General features: G+C 39.5%; 1 protein-coding gene and 1 non-coding gene across 2 annotated transcripts in view; one reads left to right on the forward strand and one right to left on the reverse strand.

Annotated features, from left to right (window-relative positions):
• DHX15 (DEAH-box helicase 15) overlaps positions 1-27,021 on the forward strand; it is a 58,118-nt gene that overhangs the window by 8,542 nt on the left and 22,555 nt on the right. The window contains exons 3-5 of the mRNA XM_008140193.3: positions 4,783-4,976; positions 21,248-21,407; positions 23,365-23,583. Of these exons, the coding sequence (XP_008138415.1) occupies positions 4,783-4,976; positions 21,248-21,407; positions 23,365-23,583 (573 nt within the window). The remainder of the gene's footprint in view (positions 1-4,782; positions 4,977-21,247; positions 21,408-23,364; positions 23,584-27,021) is intronic.
• LOC114231084 (small nucleolar RNA SNORA30/SNORA37 family) lies at positions 20,629-20,757 on the reverse strand. Its single transcript, XR_003617063.1, has one exon. It is a non-coding gene; the product is annotated as a small nucleolar RNA SNORA30/SNORA37 family (small nucleolar RNA).

Consider the following 27,021-nt stretch of genomic DNA (forward strand, 5'->3'; position numbering starts at 1 on the left):
TTTTAAAATGGAAGAGCTAAAGTTAGTCTCTTTATTCCTGACCTCCATCCACCTAGATATGCCCTACACATCCACACACCACACACACACACATACAGCTAAACACTTATTAGTATCTTAGTATCTTGTTAGTAATACATCCAGGGCATTTTCAAACATGGGTGAGCCATTTTTGCTGGGTCCATGTTATTGACATCTAGGCTGCTCTAATGGTTGCTTTGTATGAGCAAGTATTATCTATAGGATAAATTCCCTTGAAATGGGAGTTGCTGGGTCAGAGGATTATTTGTGTAATTGTGATACATAAAGCCAAATAGCTTTCTATAGTTAACATATCAGTTTACCTTTTCATGAGCATGCATGACAGCATATGTGGGAAACCATTAGCGTGTTCTACTGAACTTGAAGCTTTATAAATCTGATAGGTGAAAAATGATATTTTAGTGTGATTTTAATTCACATTTTCTTGCTAAGACTGAGGTTAACCATATTTTCATATGTTCTAACTTGATCCATCAGTTAAAAATTTCAACTTGTAATTCTTGGCCATTGTAGGAAATTTGGAAAATTCAGGGAAGTGTTGAAATGAATTTAATGATTACTTACAATTATTAATATGTTGTGTTTCCTACTGGCCTGTTTTCCATGTTATGTACCTATGATACATGTTTACATTTAAGCATACTGCATGTACAAGTTATCCTTATTTTAAATTACATATGCCACAAATATATCAGTTTGAGTATTTCATGGTAGTATTTTGAAGGCCACAGTAGCAATTTATGTAGGGAGCTTTTATTGAAGTCTAAGCCATAGTGATTTTTCTTTTTAAATGAAGGAAAACTTAGTGTTTTATTAGGAACTGAAACTTGGTTTACTTTTATCACCTGACAGAAATTTAAAGAATTAAATACATGAAAAGATATAACTCTGAAGCTTATTAATATCATAGTATTTTTAATAATTCAACTAGCTTATGTCATTTGCATAGTATTAGCACCCATTTAATTAGGTAAAGCCAGGCACTGTGTACTTGTTATGTATTTAAGTTTTTCAATGTTTCTGCAAGGAAGTTGTTAATCACCATTTTATGGATGAGCAAAATGAGGTTTAGATTTATGAGAATATTAGAGAGGTTTAGTGGGTTTTCCTGGCTTACATAGTAGATTTAGATGGGCTCAATATTTAACGTTTTCCCTTTGTCTCGCAGCCAAAGTTGTATTTATTTCATACTGCTATTCTGTGGTCTTTCATGGTTAAATTTTATTTCAAAGATGAGTTTCTTTTGTTTTTTTAGATGAGTTGAGAAGCAGTTAGTGTAGAGAAAGTTCCAGTCAACTCAAAACAGGTTTATGATTATTTTGATTAATTTTTTTTTTGTTTGAGATTTAAAATATTTGGATACTTAGGATTGCAGGGGATTTGAGGGGAAACTGAACAGTTAAATAATGAATTTCACCCAAATGCTCTTTGGTATACTCTTAGTAAACTCAGAACCATTAAGAGTAGTCAGCCATTTTTTGTTTATCTTATTGTGCCTAGCAGAAAAATGAAATTCTCCAAACAGAATCAAATAATGACTAACTTGATTGAGATTCAATAAAGACATTTTACATTGCAATTCAGTATGCACATGTGGTTCCTGTGTATAAGAAACTAAAGCTAGTTCAGCTAAGGGACAGTATGAGCAATGGCACAGGTTTAGAGAATGGAAAGCATTGTATGCCCTGGACAGAGTGTAGGATGTTTAGAGTGAGATGGGGTTGGTGAGACTGGAGCAGTTGGTTGGGCCTTAATATATCTTGCTGTAGATTGAGGCACAATCAGCTTTTTTTTTTTTTTTAATCTTTATTATTAAAAGTATTACATATCCATCAGAGCTTTATAATTGGAGGGGAATGACAAGGATTTTTACAAAATGTCCTGTCTGGTAAGAATGTTGATGACAGACTACATAGGAGGTTAAACAAAATTTTGACTCTGTATGGGGTAGTAGAGTGGAGAATTAACGATAGCTAGGAATTAAGGTGTAACTTTTTATTAAGTAGGGGGCCTGGGAGAAATTAATAAATATTTGGAGGAAGGTGAAATAGTTTTGGTTTTAAACTTGTTGAATTTGGAATAGCAATAAAATATTCTTCAGGTGGAAATGACCACTAGGTTAGAGTTAGGATTGACATTTGATGTATTATAGGTAGTATTAGAAGTCAGAAGAATAAGACCACTCAAGATGATATATAAAACAAGAAGACTAGAGGGTTGAGGATCTGTTTTTAGGAAGGTGGTCACAAATGGAGGAAGGAAGGAGCTGAAAGAAAGAAATAGTTTTAGAACATCTGATCCCTGGCATGAATAGCCAGTAGCCTGCATATTTCAGGACCTACTTCCTTTCTCGATGCTATTCTTAGAAATATGAATAGATGGATTAACTTAGCGACTCTTCAGATATTGTCTGGGAACCTGTGAAAGTCCTTGGAACTTACAAAGTTCCTGGGATTTTATTTGTACACTTACACACAAAACAAAAGTATTGCAGAACATTCAAAATAGAGCAGATTAAAGAATCCAGTTGTTTTCTGTTAACCTAGACATTAGAGATAAGAAAAAATGTAAAACATGTATTCTTGCTAGACGTTTTTGCTTTGGAAGATGTAGTTATTTTCATAGAAAATGTATGTTAACGTGGTATGAATTTTTATTAGGAATTAATATTTTAACTTTCATTTTAATTTCCTAATATATAAATCTATTAGTTGTTTGGCATCCTAAGTTATTTTAAGAGTATAAAGAGTTTCTGAGATCAGAAGTTTAAAATGGCTGAAGTAGCCAAAACTGTTTATATTTTATTTTTAAAGTGGGGGTAAGCGATCCATTTCACTGGGGTGAATTTTAAAAACGTATGAGCCTTGAGAATTTTGAAGTAATTTTAAATAGCTTTAATTGACCAGTGAATTTTTTTTATTTCATTTTGTTTGGCTTTATGAAGTACTTTTTGTGTTTGTGAGAGGCTTGCTGAAAGGAAGTGACCATCCGACCGGTAGCTATGATGCACAATGATCACCAGGGGGCAGATGCTCCTGCGATCATATCTATATCTATATCTATATCTATATCTATATCTATATCTATATCTATATCTATATCTATATCTCCATCTCCTTGCAGGGAAACCATTTAAACTTTTTGGCCTGTAGGTTTTATAGTCTCAGAGAGCCACTTCTCTTGTAGTTGAGTATTTTTATTCATTTACAATCCTTTAAAGATATGCATTGCTCTGGCTGGTTTGGCTCAGTGGATAGAGCATCAGCCTAAGGACTGAAGGGCCCTGGGTTTGATTCCTCTCAAGGGCACAGGCCTGGGTTGCGGGCCCGCTCCCCAGTAGGGGGTGCAGGAGGCAGCCAATCAATGATTCTCCCTCGTCATTGGTGTTTCTCTCCCTCTCCCTTCCTCTGAAATAAAAATATATATTTTTTAAAAAGAAGTGTATTGTTGTGTTCCTAGAGAAGCAGTGTAACCACCCTTCTCTCTTTCAGATTGTCAGTAACAACACATCCCAAAGTTATAGAAGTAACCTAACTAAAACAATAATAGTACAGCAGTCGGTATTCTTTAGATATCATTGTACAAATTCTATATTTTAAAAAATCCCCCCACATGCTTCTTTTTTTTTTTTTTTTTTTAGCATTAGAGTCTGATGGGTTTTTGAAAGCTTTGATGGAGATCTATCATGTCCTTGTTTCGGTGGATTCCCATTTAATGTAGAAAAGTGCCTAGAATTTTCCCATGTGTTTTTTTTTTTTTTCCCCCCCCAGGTAATGAGTGAAGAACCATGAAATTATAGACCTAGTAGCTTTTATTGATGATGAAATACTTAATGATGAAATAGGGAGGAAATGTCCTGTTATCATGGCAGTCAACCAACTTGTGCTTGCTGGTTTTTCTTCCTTTCCCTTGGCTGCCCTCCTTTCTTCAGGGAAATGCTGCTGCTTCTCTGGGTCCTGTTAAATCTATACAACAGTGACTGAAATTGACTTTTAGTATGGTACCTAAGGTGTTGCCAGTTTGCATACCTCTCCTAGATTCTGCTGGCTTATGAAACAAATTTGAATTGAATTAAAAGATAACAGTTATATAATTATAAGTTGATGTAATTTCTAGTTTCCTGCATTTTGTAACTCTCTAATTATATAGGAATTTAAGTTATAGTTTCTTTGATTTTTCTTTTTTTGAAACTAACCTTTGTTATAAAGGAGGATTTTTTCTTAGTTGGATTTTTCCCCAGTGAATAGAGAAATGGTCAATGGTGGGACTATTGACACTGTACAGTAGGGGTGGGGAATCTTTTTTCTGCCAAGGGCCATTTGGATATTTATAACATCATCCTCAGGCCATACAAAATTATCAACTTAAAAATTAGCCTGCTATATTTGGTCAAGCATGTAATTAACTCACCCCTAATGCCTTGGCAGGGCCAGACCATATGATTTTGAGGGCCTAGTGCCGCTGTGAGCCGCATGTTCCCCACCCTTGCTGTAGAGCATATTCCGGAAAACCTCAGTGGACCTAGCCTATTCAGGAGTACAGTTATGTCAGTGTTAGTCAGTGACCCTTCCTTGGCTTAGAGTGCTCATTCTATTATAAGTTTGAGTCATAAAAAATAATTTGTGGTGTGCCTAATTGAATTTTGTGTTCAATTATTCGAATGTGGTAAAGTACTTAATGTTAAATATACTTGATATGCAGGCAGAGTAGAATTAATTTAAATGTGAAATTATTTGATAGATTCCACAGTGGTGTGTGGAGTACATGCGATCATTACCAGGACCCAAGAGAGGAGTTGCCTGTACCCAACCCAGGAGAGTGGCTGCAATGAGTGTGGCTCAGAGAGTTGCTGATGAAATGGATGTGATGTTGGGCCAGGAAGTTGGTTACTCCATTCGATTTGAAGACTGCAGTAGTGCAAAAACCATTCTTAAGTAAGTACTATCTTTAAAAATGGACACTTTCTCTGAGTTTTCTGGTGGAGTCTCAAGTCACCCAAATTTAGAGTAGTCCAGAGTAGACCTTAGACTTACTAGATAGAGTTTTATTATAGATTCTGTTTCTTGGTAGTAATACATGTTCAGTAGACATTGACGTTCAAAGGTCAAATTTTAGTTGGTGCCAAATTTTAGGTGAAATTTTATATCATTTAAATGTAATAGAAAAATAGACATACCTTAGTAAAGGGCAGTTACTTTTAGAAAGAATGATGTAGGATGGAATACGATTTATTTAGGGGAGAGGGCTTCTAATGTTAATTATATAGCTACTAGAGGCCCGGTGCACGAAATTCATGCATGTGCGGGGGAGAGGGTGTCCCTCAGCCCAGCCTGCACCCTCTCCAATCTGGGACTCCTCGGGGGATGTCTGACTGCCTCTCACAATCCAGGACCACTGGTTCCTAACCACTCACCTACCTGCCTCATTGCCCCTAACCCCTCTTATTGCCTGCCTGATGGCCCCTAACCACCTCTGCCTGCCTGCCTGCCTGCCTGCCTGATCACCCCTAACTGCTCCCCTGCTGGCCTGATCGCCCCTAACTGCCTCTGCCTTGCCCCACACCCAGGACCCAGGATTCCCTCCTCCAGCCGGTCGCAGGCACCCAGGACTCATGCTTTCCTCCCTCTGTCCGGCTGCAGGCACCTAGTACCACGAGGCGGGTGGTTTGTCCCTCTCCTGGGCCACAGCCTGGCTGATCTCCATTCCTCTCTCGCAAGCTCATTTGTGCCTGGCTGGTCCCCATTCCTCTCTCCCCAGTGTTGAGTGTCTAAGCCGTGATGGATTGACAGTGTGAGGGCATGGTGACCATTTGCATATTAGCTCTATTATATTGGATTACCACACATGTTATGAACTAAAGGGAGGAATCTTTTGTTCTGTAATACACTCTTGGAGTCTCCTCAAAGTCCTCATTCCCCTTCATTATTGCATGGCACACGATTGACTTCCACATTGAGCTTTCTAACATTTTATTTAGCTTTCTTAATATTTTGTTTTCTTCTTACTTGCGTTCTGCATAAGTTGTGATATATGTTGCCTGATGGTAATTCTTTTGAAAAATCTTCCCCTTTTATTGCTGTTTATTCTGTATATATTTGACATTTAAATAATTTTCTAAAAATGATTTGTCACCACGCAATCTTCCCCTAGAGGTTGTTTATAAAAGACAATTTTGGAACACATTATATGGGCAGTAACATGAGTCTTTGATGGCAGAAATATCTACAGTGTTATGGGAGGGAACGATATATATCATATAAATTTTTTAATGTATGCAGAAGTACAATAGAGTAATGAACTTCAGTGTATTTATCATGAATCTTTAATCATGGCCAGTACTGTTTCATGCATATCCCAATCTTTTCCTATCTCATAATTTGAAGCAAATCCTAGACATCATACTGTTTCATCTGTAAATACTTCTGTGTATGTCTCTCAAAGATAAGGTTTTAAAATATAGTAACTGATATCACAACTTAAAATTTTTTCTTAATAAAAATACCCAGCTAGTTTCTTTGATATATATTTTATTTTATTAGAACTTGAGATTAATGAGTTCAGTATCATTTTAATAGCCAGTTGAACTTTTATTTACTTAAATCAGCTTGTCTATGACTTAAACCTTCATTGAATAAACCTTTTAGTCTAGTGATAATCACAGGCTTGTGGTTTTATATTACTTTAAAATGCGATAATGTCCAGGACTTATAGATAATAAAGGGCAGCTTTTACTCATTTTTAGGAGGAATACTCTGACATTTGCTTCACTATGCATTGGACTTTTCTTGGGAAGCCATAGTGGAGCAGGGAAAACAGAATTTGGAAAATGGGAGATGAGAAAATTATATGCAGTATTGGGGCAGAGAGAGACTCTGTGTGTGTGTGTGTGTGTGTGTGTGTGTGTGTGTGTGTGTGTGCAGGGAAAACAGAATTTGGAAAATGGGAGATGAGAAAATTATATGCAGTATTGGGGCAGAGAGAGACTCTGTGTGTGTGTGTGTGTGTGTAGGAAGTGGGCTTTCAGATGTATACTTGTGAAATAATCTGGTTCCATTATTAGGGATTAACAAGTAACAGATTTGATAGCTCCAAATGAAGGTATTTTTGACATTGTGATTATTTTTTTAATGGAATGGTTTCCAGAGGGTAAAACTAAACTTAAAAAAATACTTACTCTAGACAGGGTAAGGTTATTAGGATTTCTTTTCAAATCTACTGAAGAGCTAGAAGCTAACCTAGTGATGTCTTTAAGTGATGTTAAGTCCTGTTTAATAGTACTGGTCTAGTGGTAGTTTTCACTAATGGTAATGCTCCATTAAAAAAAGTGTTTATGAATCCCTAGATATATTTTGTATTGTCATCTATCAACTCATCTTGAGAACATAGATGTTAAAAAACAGTTAGAGCCTTAACTAAATGAATGAAAATTGGCTACATAATTAGGTAGGAAAAGTGAATACATCAGATAACCATCAATACCTTCCATTAGATATTTTCATATATAGGTTTTAAATATTTATGTGAAGCCTTTAATTTTTTACCAAAGGAGGATGGTAAAGAGGACTAACTTCTGAAGTTTCTGCCTGACAGACTCAGAATTTAACCATTACCTTTTTTTCGTTCATGTTTGACAATAATAAGTACTATTTAAATGAGTTTGTTTGAGAGTACTTTAGCTAAATTAGTTTATCTTTAAGTCATCTCTATACAGAGTAAGGGTCCAAAGATCGTTTCTTCAGTGTTTGGGACACTATACATAAATTTTAGGTTCTAGGTCTAATATGTATCAAAATAAGAGCCCAGGGCAACACTGCTACAATAAGGAGCTGACTGTTACAGAACCTTTTAAGGTTGAAATTGGGGAGGATTAAATAGGTGTTGCTACAGCAGATTCTTTGGGGCCCCTGGAAACAAGTTTGAAGCACCAACTGCATATGGCCTGTGTAGAGATTTCAGAGTGGTTTTCAACACAGCAATCTCATTTCAAAATAGGTGGCTTAAGGAGAGAATCAAAAGGAAATAGATCCTAGAACACAGGCTTCAGAATCAGTGCCTGGTTGTGTGCCAGCTCTGCCACTTATTAGCTGTGATCTTGGCTACGTTAATGAACTTCCCTGTGCTTAGTGCTTTTTCGGAAGATGGTGCTAAAAATAACTATTTCATAGGGTTGTTCTGAGATCAAATATGTTAATTTGTGTATAGCCCTTAAAGTAATTCCTGTCACCCAGCAAGTGCTAAGTCACCATTGCTACTCTGCTGCTGCTGATGATGGTAGATTTCCGTTGTGAGAAATTATTAGGTCTTATTACCAGTTAACTTAGTTTTCCCAATTAATTAGAAAGAGGTTTATTAAACCAACTTAGTGAAGTCCTTTTAACACAACAATTGGATTACAATTTGGAGGATTGGACTTGAATTAGACCTTGATATTACTTGTCACTATGAAATGAATCAATGAATCCAAATATTCTTTTAAGGCTGGAGGTATGATGTGGAAATAGGCCTGGTATTTTGGAGATCATTAATTATATAAACATTAATTTTAAATAATTTATTGAACATCTGTTAATTAGTGGTAGGCCTTGTTTTAATTTAAGTGTAGCACTGAAGTTAAAGGTAGTTTACTGGATATTTAGAAAGGGATTGGGGCAGAGGAAAACACTGTACTCACTCTAGAATTAGAAATCTATTGGCTTGTGTTAATTTATAGAAAGCTAAGTTGATTTCCTAAAGGTCTGCATGTATTATTACACTGGAGGCCTGATGCACGAAAGTTGTGCATGGGTAGGGTCCCTAGGCCTGGCTGGCGATCAGGGCCAATCTGTGGGGCGATGAGGGGGGGCGGGCACTGGCACCTGCCTTGGCTGGCCTGGGGGCTGGGGGCAGCTCCTGCTTTGAGCATCTGCCCCATGGTGGTCACTTCGCATCATAGCAACCAGTCGTTCCACCGTTGGGTTGATTTGCATATTAGGCTTTTATTATACTTAAGCTGTGCAAGATATTAGTTATAGAAGGCCTTTTGTTTAGAGTGCCAATGTCTTTAAAAATGTAAAACAACCTAGCTTTCTGTAAATTCTCTTGTGAGGATAGTTAGGCATTTTCTTCAAAACCTGTGAAAATTTGAGGAATGGATAGTTGGGTGGGTTAATAGCACTTTAAACAAATACCACACATAAGTTGAAAGAAAAACAACAACAATATTTTAGTTTCATTCTTAACCACCATTATTTACTAATGTGATATCTGTGCCAGTGGAACACTGCAATTTCTTAAATGTTGGAATCAGATTGGGCACTGCCACCTTTATTTTCTGTACTGATTTTTGTCTCATACAGTTGACCCTTGAACAACCCCAGGGATTAGGGGTGCTGGTCTGTCATGCACATATCAAAAACTAGGTATCGACAGGGGATTGGTTCCAGGGCCACCATCCCCCCACAGATAGCAACAAATGGCAAAGATCACTGTATATTTTGCATCCATGGACTCCCAACCTCAGATGGAAAATAGTGCAGGTATTTAAAAACCTGTGTAAGTGGATCCATACAGTTCAAAACTGTTGTTCGAGGGCCAGCTACACTTTTCTTTTTAATTAAAAAAAATTTTTTTTATTTAGATTTCAGGGAGGAAATACCACCCCACCATGTCACTTGCCCCTTCCAATTCATCCTCAACCCAGGAGCCAAAATGATCCTTTAAAAGCACAAATATGACCCTCTTTAAAGATCCTGTCGCTCTTTAGTGATTTCCCATAGCTCGTAAGTGATAGGGAGTGGTAACACCCAGAAGGTATAGCATGATTTGGATCTAACACAATTTTTTTCCTTAATATGTTCTTATTGATTTCAGAGAGAGAAAGGGAGAGGGAGAAAGGGATAGAAATATCAGTGATAAGAGAGAATCATTGATCAGCTGCTTCCTGCATGCCCCTACTGGGGATTGAGCCCACAACCTGGGCATGTGCTCTGACCAGGAATCTAGGGAATCTAACCCGTGACCTCTTGGTTCATGGGTCACACTCAGCCACTGAGACATACCAGCTGGGCAGCTGTACTTGCTTTTTAATCATAGCAACTATCAAAAGTCCAGCTTTTCAAAGATGACATCTTGAAAAGGAATGTACCATGATAGACAATTGAAAGTCTGAACTACCTCAAGCTAGTCCTGTGGTATCATATGTTGAGTATGGGAAACTAATATAAATTGCTTTGAATCTTTAAGGGTGCAGAACATAGTTATTCTTCTCTGGAAATAGGCTATCATTTAACAGATTGAATACGTACATTTCCTTTATTGCTTAAGTAGCCTATTTATACCCAAGAAAGTAGTTTATTCTCTTGAGGATGGTATAGCCTACTACATAACTAGGTTATATGGTATGTGTGATCTGTTAACATTTTTACACAGTGCATGACTACATACATTTTAAGGTTATACAGCAATCTAAACTCAGGTTGTGCTGGGGTGTTATACATAAGCATCCTTAAGATCTTAATATTGAACTACAAAGGTCTTGTGTGTTTTTTTAAAGCTGCTGTATTCACATGGATCAGGTTTGTGAAATTGTCTTAACTTCATAGACCTATATAATTGAGAAATATAGTCCTGTACCACCAAAGCAGGCATATAGTGATAGCCATTTTAAATCCAAAAATAGCTAGATAACTTCATTTGAAGCTGACATGTATACTTTAGATGATCAATTTTTTTTTGTACCTGTGGCCGTACAGAAGTAACATTGGAAGAAATTGTTTTGAATGAAGGGAGATAATTTGATAACTTTTATCTGTAGTTATTGACTAAGTATAGTAGCATTCACTGTGACCATGTTTGAAATTGTTTTCTTTTTTTGGTAATCAACCATTTTATAGTGTTGACATTGTGAAGGATGGTTAGAGTGCTTAGTTTTACCATATTTAGTAGTGAAGAGAGTTGTGTTTTAAAATTCATTGTACTATACATGGTCTGTCTTCTAAAATAGTTCTTGATAAGTGAAAGCTTTTTTAGCTTTGTCGTTCTTCTGTTTCTTACTGTTGTCATTCAAAAAGTATCTTACCAGTAGGTGCTAAACACAAAAATATGTTACATGGTAGGGAAAATAAAAGAATAGTTATTTATTCTGGTGTGGTCATAGTCTCCTTCAGAAGTCTTAATCTATTATAACTTTGAAGAAATTATGAAACACAAACCCATTTGTCTAGGCATTTTAATGTGGGTGGATTTTCTTTAATAGAGGCACTCGTGATTTGACTGGATTGTAGTGGGTTAACCTAAAAACTTAGTGGTAGATAGGAAATTTATACACACCTCAAATATTTTATTTTTCCTTTTTATCAATTTATTGATTTAGGACCCCCCTGAATGTGGGGCCTTTGTTTGGAGTTCCATTATGCAGTAAGATAATGTTCTATTTTATATGTTTTTATTGATTTCAGAGAGAGGAAGGGAGAGGGAGAGAGAGATAAAAACATAGATGAGAAAAAGAGCAATTGGAACATCAGTTGTCTGCTGCACATCCCCTACAGGTGATCGAGCTATAACCTGGACGTATGCCCTGATCAGGAATCAAACTTGTGACCTCTCAGTGCATGGAATGATGCCCAACCAACTTAGCTACATCTACTGAGCTAAAATAGTCTAGTTCTTACAGTGAAGTATAAACTTGAAACACTTGCAAAATAAACAGGTGTTGCTTTTCTGGAATTTCAGACTCCTTTCACTCTTTTATAGTTGCCTTCATCCATTTGATAGTTTTTATTTGTGTGTGAGACTCATCTTTTTAAAACTTTCCTGAAGCATACAACTTAGGATATGCAACAGTGTTTTTCTGTGCTAAGTTTGTTGCTTCATGTCAAATATAATTAATCCAACTGGTAGGGATAGAAATGTAGCTAGCTATAATACTACAGTATGTTTTATAGAGGGTAAGCTTATCTGGGTTTATTAGGTGAAAGTTAAGACTGTAGTACAGAATTCTATATTGAATACTTTCCAAGTGCCAGGCAGTTGGTATACTAAGTGCTTTATATATATTGTTTGTTTAACACTAGCCACCATATTCTCATTTTACAATGGAGCATTAGAGAAGTTGAACTTGTTCAAGGTCAGACAACATTAAGAAAGCAGGAACTTGAACTTATGCAACAAGGATGTCTTAACCACTGTATATGTTATTCCTTTCCATCCTTGCAAATCTCTATGTGTAAGTATTTGTAAATTTTTCCTAGGGAAGGCAGTAAACCTAATTACTCAGAATAACTGATGCCAGTCATTTATAATATATACTTTTTAACCCTTTGCACTCGCTTGCTTTTTTCTCGATTCCTTTATTCTAATGCTAACCGTGTCGAGTCACACTCGACATTCGAGTGCAAAAGGTTAAAGCAGATACTAAGAATTTCTTTGCATCATGCTGAGGCAAGTTTTAGATTATTTAAAAACAGTTTTTTTTATCTGCATATTTAGTTATCCAGGGTAACACCTATACTTTGAAAAATAACCAAATCTTAACAGTATTGGAATAGCACTTCATAACTAGGATTTTCAGAAAAAAATTAACTTCAGAGTTTATATCAGGGCTGTTTATATCAAGACATACCACTGCTGCCCTAGCTGGTGTGGTTTAGTTGCTTTGGTGAACTTCTATGCACCAAAAGGTTGCAGGTTCGATTTCTGGTTGGGGCACATGTCCTGGTGGAGGTCTTGAGGCAGGGCCGGGCGGGGCAGGAGGATGTTTGTAGTTCACAGGATTCCCTCTCTCTAAAAATCTTAAAAGAAAAAATACAAACCGATGCTGGTTTCACTTACATTGAATTTTGGGGACTGTTCTAGGACAATAAAAATAAAGTTGCCTCATTCTTTTTAATGGCTGCATAGTGTATTTAACTCTATTGATGGAGACATAAATTTGCAGTTTTTGTTATTAAAAATTGCTGCTGCCACCATGGCTGGTTTGGTTCAGTAGATAGAGCCTCAGCCTGCGGACTGAAGGGTCCAAGGTTTGATTTTGGTCAAGGGCACAGGCCCGGGTTGCGGGCTCAATTCCCAGTGTGGGTCGTGCAGGAGGCAGCCAATCAATGATTCTCTCTCATCATTGATGTTTCTATCTCTCTCTCCCCTTCTCCCTTCCTCTCTAAAATCAATAAAAATATGTATTTATAAAATTGCTGCTGCCTGTAGTACCTCTTACAATCTTATACATATGCTGTTTTTCACACAAGCACAGTTGTATAACTGAAATGAGTTTATTACAAATTAAATTGGTTGGGCCAAAGGGTATGTTTGAATTAACTGTTGCCAGATTGCCCTCCATAGAGATTTTACCTACTCTGACCAGTAAGAAATGCGCAAATGGGCATCTTTTTTTGTACCCTTGCCAACACGGTGTTGTGGAACTTCTTTTATTTTTGTCAGTGTCATAATGAAAAATGGAATCTCATTATTGTTTTAATTTGCATTTCTTTTATATGAAATTGAGCGTCTTCATATATGCTTATGAGCCCTTAGTATTTTTGCAATCTGAGACTTTCTTTCCAGAAGTATTGCTGCCTGGTTGACAATCATTTGTAAGGTTCTATTTAAAATGCATCCCAGCTGGTTTGGGATTTGGCTTAGAGCATCAGCCTGCAGACCAAAGTGTTGCTTGCGGGTTCAATCCCTGGCCCTGGGGTGTGTACAGGAGGCAGCCAATCGATATCTCTCTGTCTCTCTCTTTCTCTGTCCCCCCTCCTTACTCCCTTCTACTTTTTCTATAAGTTAAAGGAAAAAATATCCTAAGGTGACTATCCTATCTAATAAAAAAAAAGGTGATATGCAAATTAACCATCACTCCATCACAAAAATGGCGACTCCCAGTCGGTGGGAGGGCTGGGCAGCCACTGAGAGCGGGCAGCATGAGCCTCCTGGTGGAATGCTTGCTTTATCACACAACAAGGCAAGCGTTCCGTGCCCAGCTTTGGATGGGCCCCTGGGCCCCGGAGAGCCTCTGGGCAGCCAGTACAGAGTGGCCTGGCCCCTGTGCACGGATTTGTGCACAAGGCTACTAGTAATAAATAAGTAGATAGATAGATTGCATCCCAATAACACAGGTAAATTTGAAAAAATTTGTGGTATTATAGGATTAAATAAATTTAATGTCTTCCTATTTTTTTTGCCTGTATATGGTTGTTTGGGCTTTTTCTTCATGATTTATAGGAGCTTTTAACAAAATTAGCATTCTGTATACAAGATGCAGTTTTTGTCCAGTTGGTATTTTGCTTTGTTTATAATACAAGGGAGGGCAAAATAGGTTTACAGTTGTGAGTACACAAAACAGTTTATTCTTTTTTTCTTGTTTTAATTTCTTTATTGTTTAAAGTATTACATATGTCTCCTTTCTCTCCCCCCCTCCCCTGATTGACCTCTCCCTGGCTACTCCCACCCCCCAGCACATGTACTTACCACCACCACCCCCCGCCCGCCCATTGTCTGTGATTGTCTGTGTCCATTGGTTATGCTTATATGCATGCATACTAGTCCTTTGGTTGATCTCTTATCCCCACCCCACCCCCATTCCCACTCTCCCCTACCTTCCCTCTGAGGTTTGATGGTCTGGTCGATGCTTCTATGTCTCTGGATCTATTTTTGTTCATCAGTTTATGTTGTTCATTATATTCCACGAATGAGTGAGATCATATGATATTTATCTTTCTCTGACTGGCTTATTTCGCTTAGCATAATGCTTTCCAGGTCCATCTATGCTGTTGTGAATGGTAAGAGTTTTCTTTTTTACAGCAACGAAAACTGTTTATTCTTATATTATTAATTATGATTAAAACCTTCTTTTGCCCACTCCTCTACTTAATGCCATACAGAAACCTTGAGTTTCATGCAAGTATTTAATTAACTTTTTTTAAAATCCTCGCCTGAGGATATTTTTCACATTGATTTTTAAGAAAGACAGAAACACATAGATTGGTTGCTTCCCACATGAGCCCTGACCAGGTCCAGGATAAAACCCTCAACCCTTCAGTTTGCAGGTCAATGCTCTAACCACAGAGCCACAGGTCAGGACAACAACGTATTTTTTAACATTGGATTGTACATCATACCCTTCTCGAGATTTTAAATCTATATATTCTGGTATTTTGTCTTAAACATCTCTGATAAATCAGGCATTGGGAGGGTTGGTAAGTTTTAAGAGGGATTTAAGAAGGCTCACCCCCTCCCTTCCACTCCACCCCACTGCATTCCACCCCCCTGCACCAAATAGCATAGCACTAAGTTACTGGGGATTGCTTCGCCACATGGACAGTTTTTTTTATTACTCATAACTTGAACATTAGTCAATATCATTTTTAAAGTTATGAATATGTGGTGTATTTTAAAATTTTTGTGAATACAGAACTATAAACAACACATTTGTAGTACATAATGTTTTATCATGCTTTATTTATATCACAGTTGCTGATGTTGACTGGGGTCAGGGTTGGCTGTTAGCTTGTAGTTGTACTATGCCATCTGTGTGTGCCCATTGCAAAAATACATAAATTGATACTACTCACAACACTGAGTTTCTTTTGGTTTGTTCAGTAATCAGTTGTAGTTGGAAATAAAAACTCGTTCTGACTTACTCCAAGGATTTTTTTGTTTGTTTCACCTAACTACTTTGCTTAATCTACCTCTTGTTAAACTTGATTTAGACTAGTGCTTTCTCAAACTTTAGCAAGCATCAGGATCACATGAAAGCTTATAGAACAGATTGCTATGCCCTGCCTTTAAAATTTCTGATTAAATAGGTCTGGGATGAGGTCCAAGTTTTGTATTTATAATCAGTTCCCAGGACATTCAGATGACTTTTAAGTGAGTCTTTGTCCCAAAACAGTTAGGAAAACACTGGATAGTAGGGTACCCAGAAAAATGCAGACTTTGGCTATCCTATGCAATTTTTGTTTACTTCATTATTGAAACTTCAAAATTATATAATTACAGTTCTATTATTGTAACACCCTATTCTTGTGACTCGCCCCTCAGACTGGGTAAATTATTTCATTACTACTATAAAATGTAGTAAAATTTAACTTAGGTCCATGGTCGGCAAACTGCGGCTCGTGAGCCACATGCGGCTCTTTGGCCCTTGAGTGTGGCTCTTCCACAAAATACCATGGCCTGGGCAAGTCTATTTTGAAGAAGTGGCATTAGAAGAAGTTTAAGTTTAAAAAAATTTGGCTCTCGAAAGAAATTTCGGTCATTGTACTGTTGATATTTGGCTCTGTTGACTAATGAGTTTGCCAACCACTGACTTAAAGGAAAATGACTATGGTTTTTATAGGACCACCAGTACCTGGTTCTGCCTTTTTTTCTGTGCTGTATCAGGTTCCTTTGGGTTTTTTTATTTGTTTTTTGGCAAAAGGGTTCATGCATCTAACAGTACAGAGAATTATCAGCTTTTGCTATCTTTATATATAAAGAGGTAATATGCTCATTGGTCCTAACAGTGTCACAGTAATGACCAATTTGCATATTGACAGACCAGCAGGAGGCTGTGTGCACAGTAGGTGCGGGCGGCCGGAGCCAAGTTCTTAGGGGTCTGAGGAGAGTGCCTGACAGGAGCCCGTACTGCAAAGAAGAAAGCGGAAATGGCCACGGGGAGCTCTTCCATTCCCCCCGCACAGACACCCTACCACAGCCCCCGCACTCCCGGGGGGACGGGGAGGCTGACTGGACGGTAGAAGACCCAGCCTTGGGGGAAGCTGCAGCCCACACCTGCAACTCCCGATCTCTTCCCCCTCCACCCCTACCAGGGGTGCCCATAACAATAGCACGCCAGTGACCACCCGTCAGCACCCCCGGGGCCTGCGGCCCACCACTGTCAGGCCCCCTCTGCTGGGGCCGGGCATGCCTCTCCTCCCTACAACTCCAGACCCAGGTGAAGGCAGGCCTGAGCAACCCACCAGGGTCAGACCCTTCCCCCCGCCCCCGACAGCAGCATCGCCATCTCCGCAGCTGAAGCATGCTGTACCTCACTAGGGGCACGGCTAAACCCACCCTCCTAGCCCGCCTGGCTCTGCCCTGTCCCGACCCAACCCTGAGCAGGTAACAGGTATGAAACAGCCATGTACAATTTAAAGAGTGGCGCCAAGCGGGAATGTTTAAGTGGGGGCAATTCGAGAATGACAGAACAGTGAATTTTTTTGCATTATGTTTCTAGGGGGCCTCAACTACAGCATATCCTACAAAATAAGAGGCTAATATGCAAATGACCAAATGGTGGAATGACTGGTCACTATGATTCGCGCTGACCACCAGGGGGCAGACACTCAATGCAGGAGCTGCCCCTGGTGGTCATTGTGCTCCCACATGGGGGACGCCACTCAGCCAAAAGCTGGACTCAACACCTGGTGAGCACAGCAGCAATGGTGGGAGCCTCTCCCGCCTCCGTGGCAATGCTAAGGATGTCAGACTGACAGCTTAGGCCCACTAAGCCATCAGTCCAACATCCCCCAGGGCTCCCGTACTGCGAGAGGGCACAGGCCAGGCTGAGGGACACCCCAAGTGCACGAATATCATGTGTGTATGTGTGTGTGTAGAGGCCTGGTGCACAAAATTTGTACACTTGGGGGGTCCCTCAGCCCAGCCTGCTCCCAGGGCCTAAGCTGTCATTCGGACACCCTTAGTGCTGCCATGTAGGTGGGAGAGGCTCCCGCCACCACTGCTGTACTTGCAGCCGTGAGCCTGGCTTCTGGCTGAGCGGCGATCCCCCTGGGAGAGCACACTGACCACCAGGGGCTAGTTCCTGCCTTGCGCATCTGCTCCCTGATTGTCAGTGTGTGTCGTAGCAACCGGTCATTCTGCTGTTTAGTCAATTTGCATAGTAGCCTTTTATTATATAGGATGTGTATGTATGTATAAACACACACATATCTATCTGGGACTTTCTGGAAAGTGTTATTGTAGGAGGGGCCCAAGATTGGAATTGGTAAACTGATACCTAGTCTTGGTAAGCTATTGAACTGGATTTGAGACCTTGGAAAAGTTAACTGCTAATAATTTGTTTTCTTCACTGTAAAGGCAACCAATTTGTATCTTAAAGAAATCTTCCAACTATAACAATGTCACTTTCTCCTGAAACTATTATAAAAATGGCAGTCTTCTCATATTAACTGGTGATGTAGTACATAAGTAGCATCTCTGTGAATTGGATCTCCCTGGGTGATGATCAATTAAATAATGAGGAATATCCAGGAGTCTGTCTCTGGAACCTAGAAGTAAGAGGGTTCAGGCTTATGCATAGTTGTTAATAAAACAAGGAAAATAATGGTGTCATTAATCTAATATACAATATGTATATAATCTACCATTTGTAACATTTTCCTTCAGAAAAATGTAAAAATGAATATTTGGGTCAGCTCTGCTTTTGAATGCCTCTATATTGTGGTTGTCTGAAGCTTGATGAATGTGAGAAGGTAAAAGATCAAAGTAAAGAGAGTGGCTTTTTTAAAATGAGTTTTAAGGAGTTTTCAAGTTAAAGTTTGATCTTTATCAGTTGTCACTTTTTCTCACATTTTTAATATGTGAAATTTATATTCATTTTATAATCTACTAGAGGCCTGGTGCATGAAATTCGTGCACAGGGGGGATGTGTCTCTCAACCCAACGTGCACCCTCTCACAATCCAGGACTGCTGGCTCCCAATTGCTTGCCTGCCTGCCTGCCTTCCTGATTGCCCATAACCACTTCTACCTGCCTGCCTGATCACCCCCTAACCACTCCCCTGCCAGCCTGATTGATGCCTAACTGCTCCCCTGCCAGCCTGTTTTCCCCTAACTGCCCTCGCCTGCAGGCCTGGGTCCACCCAACTGCCCTTCCCTGCAGGCTTGATCACCCACAACTGCCCTCTCTTGCAGGCCTGGTCCATCCCAACTGCCCTCCCCTGCTGGCCATCTTGTGTCCATATGGGGGCATCCATCTTTGACCCCATGGGGGCATCAATCTTGTGTGTTGGAGTGATGGTCAGTTTGCATATTACTCTTATTAGATAGGATGGAGGCCTGGTGCACAGGTGAGGGCCAGCTGGTTTGCCCTGAATGGTGTCCCGGGTCAGGGTGGGGGTTCCCTTGGGGCTGGGGCAGCCTGGGCAAGGGGCCTGTGGTGGTTTGCAGGTCTGCCACACCCTCTCCCTCCCCCCCCCCCCTCCCCACACACACACACAGGGACCCAAGTGGAGGCCCTGGTATCTGGGATTTATTTACCGCCTATAATTGAAACTTTGTAGCCTTGTGTGGAGGCCTAGGCCGGCCAGGGTGTGCAGAAACCTTGGCTTCCTCCATTGCTGGGGGCAACTCAAGCCTTCTGCTCTCTCTGTGTCCGCAGCCGTCTTGGGTTAATTTGCATACTCACTCCTGATTGGCTGGTGGGTGTGTCTTGTGGGTATAGTGTAGGTATGGCCAATTTGCATATTACTCTTTTATTAGATAGGATGAGGGTCTTATAAACTGTTGGTGCTTTGGTTGTCACTGCCAATGAATTCTTGAACTTGATCGAACTATGTTTTGTCACTTCAGTTAAATAATGTACATATTTTGAACTACTTGTTGAGTTATTTGCTAATTAACATGCCTTCAAAAATATCACACTAGGATTCCATATTGAAATAAATAGGCTTGGAAACGAAGCACAGGTTGTACATTTCATCATATTTAAGCTAATATTTGTTGGAAGAGTGACCAATTCTTTTTTTTTTTTTTTTTTTCATGAAAAGCAATAGTCAAGAGCTTTGTTGAATCTAAGGAAGGAAGTTACTTACAAGAAGATGAAGCTATTATGTTTTGTTATTAATGTGCAAAAGGATTGCTTAACTAACATCTAAGACAGAGGAGATTACTAAATGTCCTCAAATAGATCAAAGACAACTAGAGATTGTAATGTAGCTGATTCATGCTACACTATCATTAAGACATTGAGTCATAGTTTAATTGACACTTTTTCTTGCATGGTCTTAATATAAAATAATCTTGCGGATAATGCTGTGTCTATTCCAGAAATGTGTTCAGTTGAAATAAAGAACATTCATTTCTCTTGTACATTGTCAGTTTGTTGAACTTAATGCTCCTACAGATGGCATCAGCTAAGAATATCAAGTTGGTCCATGAAAGATTAGGTTAGACTAATTTATGAAAAATAGAGCCAAAATAGTGAAGTCATAAAGATTACTTCAGATTTTATGCCACTTTTAAATCTGTGAATAAAATCATAGATTTATATTTAAAGGAACAAGCTGTGACATCGGCATTTGCAGGCAGAATTTATGTTCAGGCTCCAAACTAAAGATAGTTGTTTTGTATTAGTGACAGTAATAGAATGGAATGGACAGGAGATGGCTGACCCATACAACCATTCTGCAAACCACCCTTCAACTAGTTCCTGGATTCTATACTAGCTGACTTTTCTTGAATCATCCCCTAAGCCTGGTTTCCCTCTCTCTGGTTCATTAATCTAGCTGGTGTATATAGCTCTTCCATATACTGTGTATTTGTCATCATTTCTTTATTACTAATGCTGCTCTTCATTCCATGAGTGTATTTTTATGCTTCTTTTTTTTTTTTTTTCCTCTGTGCCATTGAGTGACAGCTGCCACTGGCACAATCCCAGGGCAAGGATGCAATCAAGGGTTTTCTTTCAGCACCAGCTACCAAATCCCGGCCCCACTGCCTGGGGGAAGACCTGTGAAAGTGCTGGGGTTTTTATGCTTCTTTATTATTGCTTCATTGAATTGGGTAGGGCAGGAAAGAGATGGTATACTGATGTGCTCTCTTAGCCCTTTTGAACCAGGAGCCTGTTGTAGTGCAAGTGGAGAATTTTAAAGGTTTTAAAGAAATGCACGTTTGCATGTAGTAACATATGCTTCGATTTTGCTTTAGCATTCGTGTGAAACCATCTGACCATTATATTTTGTAATCAGACTTGTTTTCTCCATGCATTTCAGTATTGCAGTCATACTTGACTAGGTTTGGTAATGTATTAGCTTGTTTGATATACACTGTTAAGTTTTTTTTCTTAAAGCTTAATTTTGCAAATGATTATGGAACAATAGCACATTTGTCTTGGGCAAAGGTTTTGGGCAAATTTTGATTTACCTGATGTTTTTACATTTCATTTTTATGTCACAAAGTTTAGTTTTAAAATTCCCTAAGTGAAACTTGACCAACCACATTCTTTTTGAATACAGATACATGACTGATGGGATGTTACTTCGTGAAGCTATGAATGATCCCCTCCTGGAGCGTTATGGTGTAATAATTCTCGATGAGGCGCATGAGAGGACATTGGCTACAGATATTCTCATGGGTGTTCTGAAGGAAGTTGTAAGACAGAGATCAGATTTGAAGGTGAAGTAATTTCTTTACTCATTTCATTCATAAAGCATATGTTGTAAATAGTGCTGTTTTTTTAATCTATTTTGCTTTGTCTTCATTTTAGATTTGAACTATACTTCTACTTTTGAGTAATATATTTTTAAGCCAAACCTTTTCCATTTCTAGCCCACCCAGGTTTTTTCAGTTTTTTAATGATCTAATAGCAGGGTAGTTTTATAACCCTTCTGCTCACCCTACCCTTTATTAAATACAGAGATTTCTAAGGATCAAATCTTTATCCATGTCCCAACACAGTGCTGGTGAGTGGGAGTAGCCATACCCAACCCACTTCTTAGAAATTCATTTTCTTATCCTAGTGTGTTTGTTCTTTCCGTCTGTTATACCAGTTGTGCTCTACCAGTTTTACTATGTCGATAAAGGCTTAAAACTGACTAAATGTTCTGACTTAATTTTTTAATATCTGAGTATGTTTTTCTTATAAAAACTAAATTATGCTTTTAAAGAATGTATTTGAAGAACTGTGAATATTACCATTATTGTTTAAGCTTTATTAGTTATTGAAGTTTTTGGGAGAAAGGCAAATTGAAATCAAGTAAAAATTAATTCTGTAGTGTAGAATGTTTTGGGGGGGTTCTATTTAAGTAAATTTTTAATGAGTTATATAATGTATAACTTACATAGAAGGATGGTAATGACACAGTTGTGCACCTGCACCTGAACAACCTTTTGTAGTTGTGGCTTTTAAAGAAGGAAACCTATATTTATTTTAGGAATCTATCAAGGAAATCATGCTTATTAAAAGTGATTTAGAAGAAAGGATAAAGTTTACATCTGCCACTGATTCTTTTTATTTTTATTTTTTCCCATATGCAAGGTTCTTGTGTTGTGTTTTAGTAAACGGAGCAGTAATCATACCACATATTAATTACTAGAGGTGCGGGGCCTCAGCCTGGCCTGTGTCCGCTTGCAGTCCAAGACCCCTCGGGTGATGTCTACCTGCTGGCATAGGCCCACTCCCCATGAAGCTGGCAGGCAGACATCCCCCCAGGGTTCGTTAGCACTGCCATGGAGGTGGAAGAGGCTACCACCACCACTGCTGTGCTCCCCAGCCATGAGCCCAGCTTCTGGCTGAGCGGCACTCCCCCTGTGGGAGCGCACTGATCACCAGAGGCAGCTCCTGTTTTGAGCGTCTGCCCCCTGCTGGTCAGTGCACATCATAGCGACCGGTCATTTTGCCGTTCGATCTATTTGCATATTAGCCTTTTATTATATAGGATGCCTTTTACAAATCCCTTTTACATATTATGTAATTTTATAAATTTTTGTTTTTAAGGTATTGCTTCATGAAGGTAATATGGTAGTCCATTTATTAGATACCAGGTTTATGTCTCATTTTATTAAATGTAAACTAGAGGCCCAGTGCATGATTGAAGCATGCACGTTTAGGGTCCCCTACACGCTTTCGCTTTTCGCGGTGGAGCTGGGTGCCTGTCCGCTGTTGCACCAGGCACCCAGCTCCCCCACTTTTCATGGTCCGCGACCGCTGAGGGGGGCTACCCTGCTGTTGAAAGGTGCAGGGGGTGGGACTCCCGCCCCCTGCGCTTCTCAACGGCCACTGAGGGGAGTCCCGCCCTCTGTGCCTCTCAACAGCAGGGTACCCCCCTCTGTGGCAGCGGATCCGCGCCTCTCATTGGCCGGATAGGCCACCCGGAGTCCCACCCCCCAGCCTCCCGCCGCCCAATCGTGGGCGTAGCGGAGTGATGGTAATTTACATGTTACTCTATTATTAGATAGGATAGCTTACTGCAGCTCAATTTTACTATATTTGATTTTTTTTTAATCACAATTTATTGGTACGAAGACTTGTAGATTTTTTTATGACTGGTACATTACTTGTTTTTTCTTTAAGACCACATTAGAATCCTTGATAACTTACTGTTTTGTTTTTGTGTGTTTTCTTTTTTGCCAGGTTATAGTTATGAGTGCTACACTAGATGCAGGAAAATTCCAGATTTATTTTGATAACTGTCCTCTCTTAACTATTCCTGGACGTACACATCCTGTTGAGATCTTTTATACTCCTGAACCAGAGAGAGATTACCTTGAAGCAGCAATTCGAACAGTGATCCAAATTCATATGTGTGAAGAAGAGGAGGGAGATCTTCTACTTTTCTTAACTGGTCAAGAGGTATCGTCATTATTTGCTTCATTATTTAGCCATTGGCATATTCTATATGCAACAACTTTTAACTTAAGAAATTGACATATATTAACCATTTTTAAATCCCAACATTAAAATTATTTCTTCAACATGATTGTATTTATATATCAAGTAATATAAACCTTTTATCCATGCACTCCTAAGAATACTTTTTTATACCATTAGTGTTTGAGTTCTTGTTATCTTAAGAATGTTAAGTGCTTTTAGAATTTCAAGATTTAACAGTTTTGTCTTGATTTTGGAAAGATTTAGATGGTCAGTAGTGTGTGGTAATTTGCACTTTTGCTGAAGTATGAATTTTAATCACAGCTGATGTGAAATCAGGTTATGATAGTTATTTAAGTTTGTGAGCGAGCGAGCTTGGGTAACTTGGGTGTCCATCCACAGTCCAAGAATGTTTTTGTCTTCTTCCACATGCTCGCTGAGGATTGGAAGGAATCACTGAAATTTCTTATAATTTATCTCATTTTAAGATATGAATTTTAGCCCTGGTGGGTATGGCTCAATTGGTTAGGCCGCGTTCAGTGCACAAGGTTGCCGGTTCAATTCCTGTTCAGGGGAACATTTTTAAAAATCTTTTTTAAAAAGGTATGAATTCTCAGGTACAGCAAACTCGTTTTTGCAAACTCGTTTCCAACAAGATGTTTATAGTTTACTAGTAGCCCATTTGCAGGAAAATCCTGCAAGCGGCTGTTGTGGCCGCGTGTGCTGCCGCTGCCTCCGCCTTTATGGCCACTGCCGCCTGCACCGTTCCACCCCACTCCAACCCCACCAGGGCTTTCCCTCTGGCAGCCACCTTGCTTTCTGCTTTTCCTCCCTCTTCCTTCTAAGTTGTCTTCAGTCTTCACTTCTCCCTCTCTCAGCGTATGCAAATTAACTGCCATCTTTGTTGGGTAATTTGCATACTCGCCCTGATTGGTGGGTGGGCGTGGCTTGGATGCAGTGAAGGTGCGGTCAATTTGCATATTACTATTTTATTAGGTAGGTGTGCTGTGAAATTCTTAAATGCCTACATAAGGTCAGTAAATACTATTTGTATAAAATGGTTTTTATAAACCTTTTAAGAATTTTTGTATATTGTGTAAGCAAGAGTACCACATGCTTTTTTGATGGCATATAAACCATATTTTGTTGAGATATTCATTTTGTCCTTTTGTGTCTGGTCTTTATAGTTTCTCACTTCTTCCAAAATGCATAGCATATTTTCTTAAATGACTACTAAAAATAATTATTTTGTTCAGGTAACCAATCATATTAGAATTCTATCAGAAATATCAGATGTCCTCGTGGTGAGGACCTGAAAGACTTTTATATGAGTTGACTAGAGGCCCAGTGCACGAAATTCATGAGGGGGGTACCTCAGCCCGGCCTGATCCCTCTTGCAATCTGGGGAAAAAACCCCCACCACCACCCCCACCAGGGGATTTCCGACTGCTGGTTTAGGACATCCCTAAACTGGCAGTCAGACATCCTTCTAGCAATCTGGGACCGCTGGCTCCTAACCACTCTGCCTGCCCACCTGCCTCATTGTCCCAACCACTCGCCTGCCTCATCGCTCCTAACGACTCTCCCACCTGCTTCATCTCCCCTAACCGCTTGCCTGCCTGCCTCATCACCTCTTAACTGCTCACCTGCTTGCCTCATTGCCCTTAACCGCCTCTGCCTCAGCCCCCGCCCACCATGGCAGCTGCCTCTGCCTTGCCCCCGCCACGGTGGCGACATCCAGAAGGTTGTTCGGCTGTCCAGTCTAATTAGCATATTATGCTTTCATTATTATAGAAGATATTTTGTGCCGTTGATATTTTGGCAACTTTCCTATAGCTCGGGGAGGGAAAGGAGCAAGCTCCATGGTTTTCAGTGTGTTCTAGAGTAGGAGTATAATCTGTCTTCCAGTGGAGTGTCATGGTAATGACAGCCCTTTAGGTGACTAGTCTTGAAGACCTTTGGGAGAAATTAACAAAGAGCCTAATGTACTTTGTCTCATTGATTGTGTAATAGTAGCCCTGATTTAAAGATAAGTAAAACTAGAGGCTCGGTGCAGAAATTTGTGCATGGGTAGGATCCCCAGGCCTGGCTGGTGATCAGGGCCAATCGGGTTCCCGGCCTCCCCACCTCCTCTTTCCCTGGCACCCTCAGTGCCCCTGCCATCGCACCTGGTCACCCGCCATGTTCTGCACCATCCCCTGGTCAGCACAGGTCATAGCACACGATCAAACTCCTGAGGGGACAATTTGCATATTAGTCTTTTATTATATAAAACTAGAGGCCCTGTGCACGAAATTCGTGCATGGGAGGGATGTCCCTCAGCCCAGCCTGCACCCTCTCCAACCCGGGACCCCTCGGGAGATGTTCAACTGCTGGCAGTCGGACATCTCTCTGCAATCCAGGACCACTGGCTCCTAACCGCTCACCTGCCTGCCTGCCTAATGCCCCCAACTGCCCTCCCCTGCAGGTCAGTTCACTGCCAACTGCCCTCCCCTGCCGGCCTGATCTCGCCCCTAACTGCCTCTGCCTTGGCCCCCACCACCATAGCTTTGTCTGGAAGGAAGTTGTATGTCTGGAAGATGGCTAGTCATCCTGGTCTAATTAGCACATTATCCTTTTATTATTATAGATAGGGTAATTATTCCTCCTGTTCTTGACCTTTTGTTATTTTTTCTTAGTTAAATGGTAGATTCTGGGAATTCATTATTCATAAACTTGAATAGCATCCATAAAGTGTATCTTGTGAAATTTTAAAATGATTTTTAAGATCATATAATTACCATTTTGACTACTTAAACAATAGTGCCTCTATAATCAGCTGACTTAATTTTGAAGAGACCAGTTTTAATTGGTGAGAGATTGGGAAAGATTTGAATTGTAGAATGTTTTTTATGGTAATACTAATGCTTAAATTAGATAAGGGTGTAATTGAAATAACCAATTGTTTGTAAATGCATACTTGAAGATGTTAAAACCTTTCGTTCTTTAAGCAACGTTCTTTTTAATTTTGCTGAGTAAAACGTCTTACATATCTAGTGAGTTCAGATTTTTTATATTAGTGGTGTCCAAATTAATTTATATATGATCCTTTTAGAAGTGAAAGTCTTCTCAAATCCGATATTTATGTCTGAAATTTCAGTATCGCTCATGACTGAGCAGATGGTTGCTTTATGTTGATGACTGAGTTTTGTGGTCTTCTGAACAGTGTGTCAACTTTATCAAAGTTGTGTAAACTTTAGGAGAAAATGTTGTTGCAGTTTAGAAACGTGTTTATTTAAAAACATCAGTGGTGTTTAGAGATGTCTTTATATCCCATAAAGTAGTGATTTCATTTTAGCTCCACATATGCTTAGCAGATTGGATAGTCTAGTCCCCTCAAGTAAAGCTGGAATTATCTTGTTAAAATTCTGGAATCTGCAA

The sequence above is a fragment of the Eptesicus fuscus genome, chromosome 2 (genome assembly GCF_027574615.1).
Source record: "Eptesicus fuscus isolate TK198812 chromosome 2, DD_ASM_mEF_20220401, whole genome shotgun sequence".
NCBI lineage: Eukaryota > Metazoa > Chordata > Mammalia > Chiroptera > Vespertilionidae > Eptesicus > Eptesicus fuscus.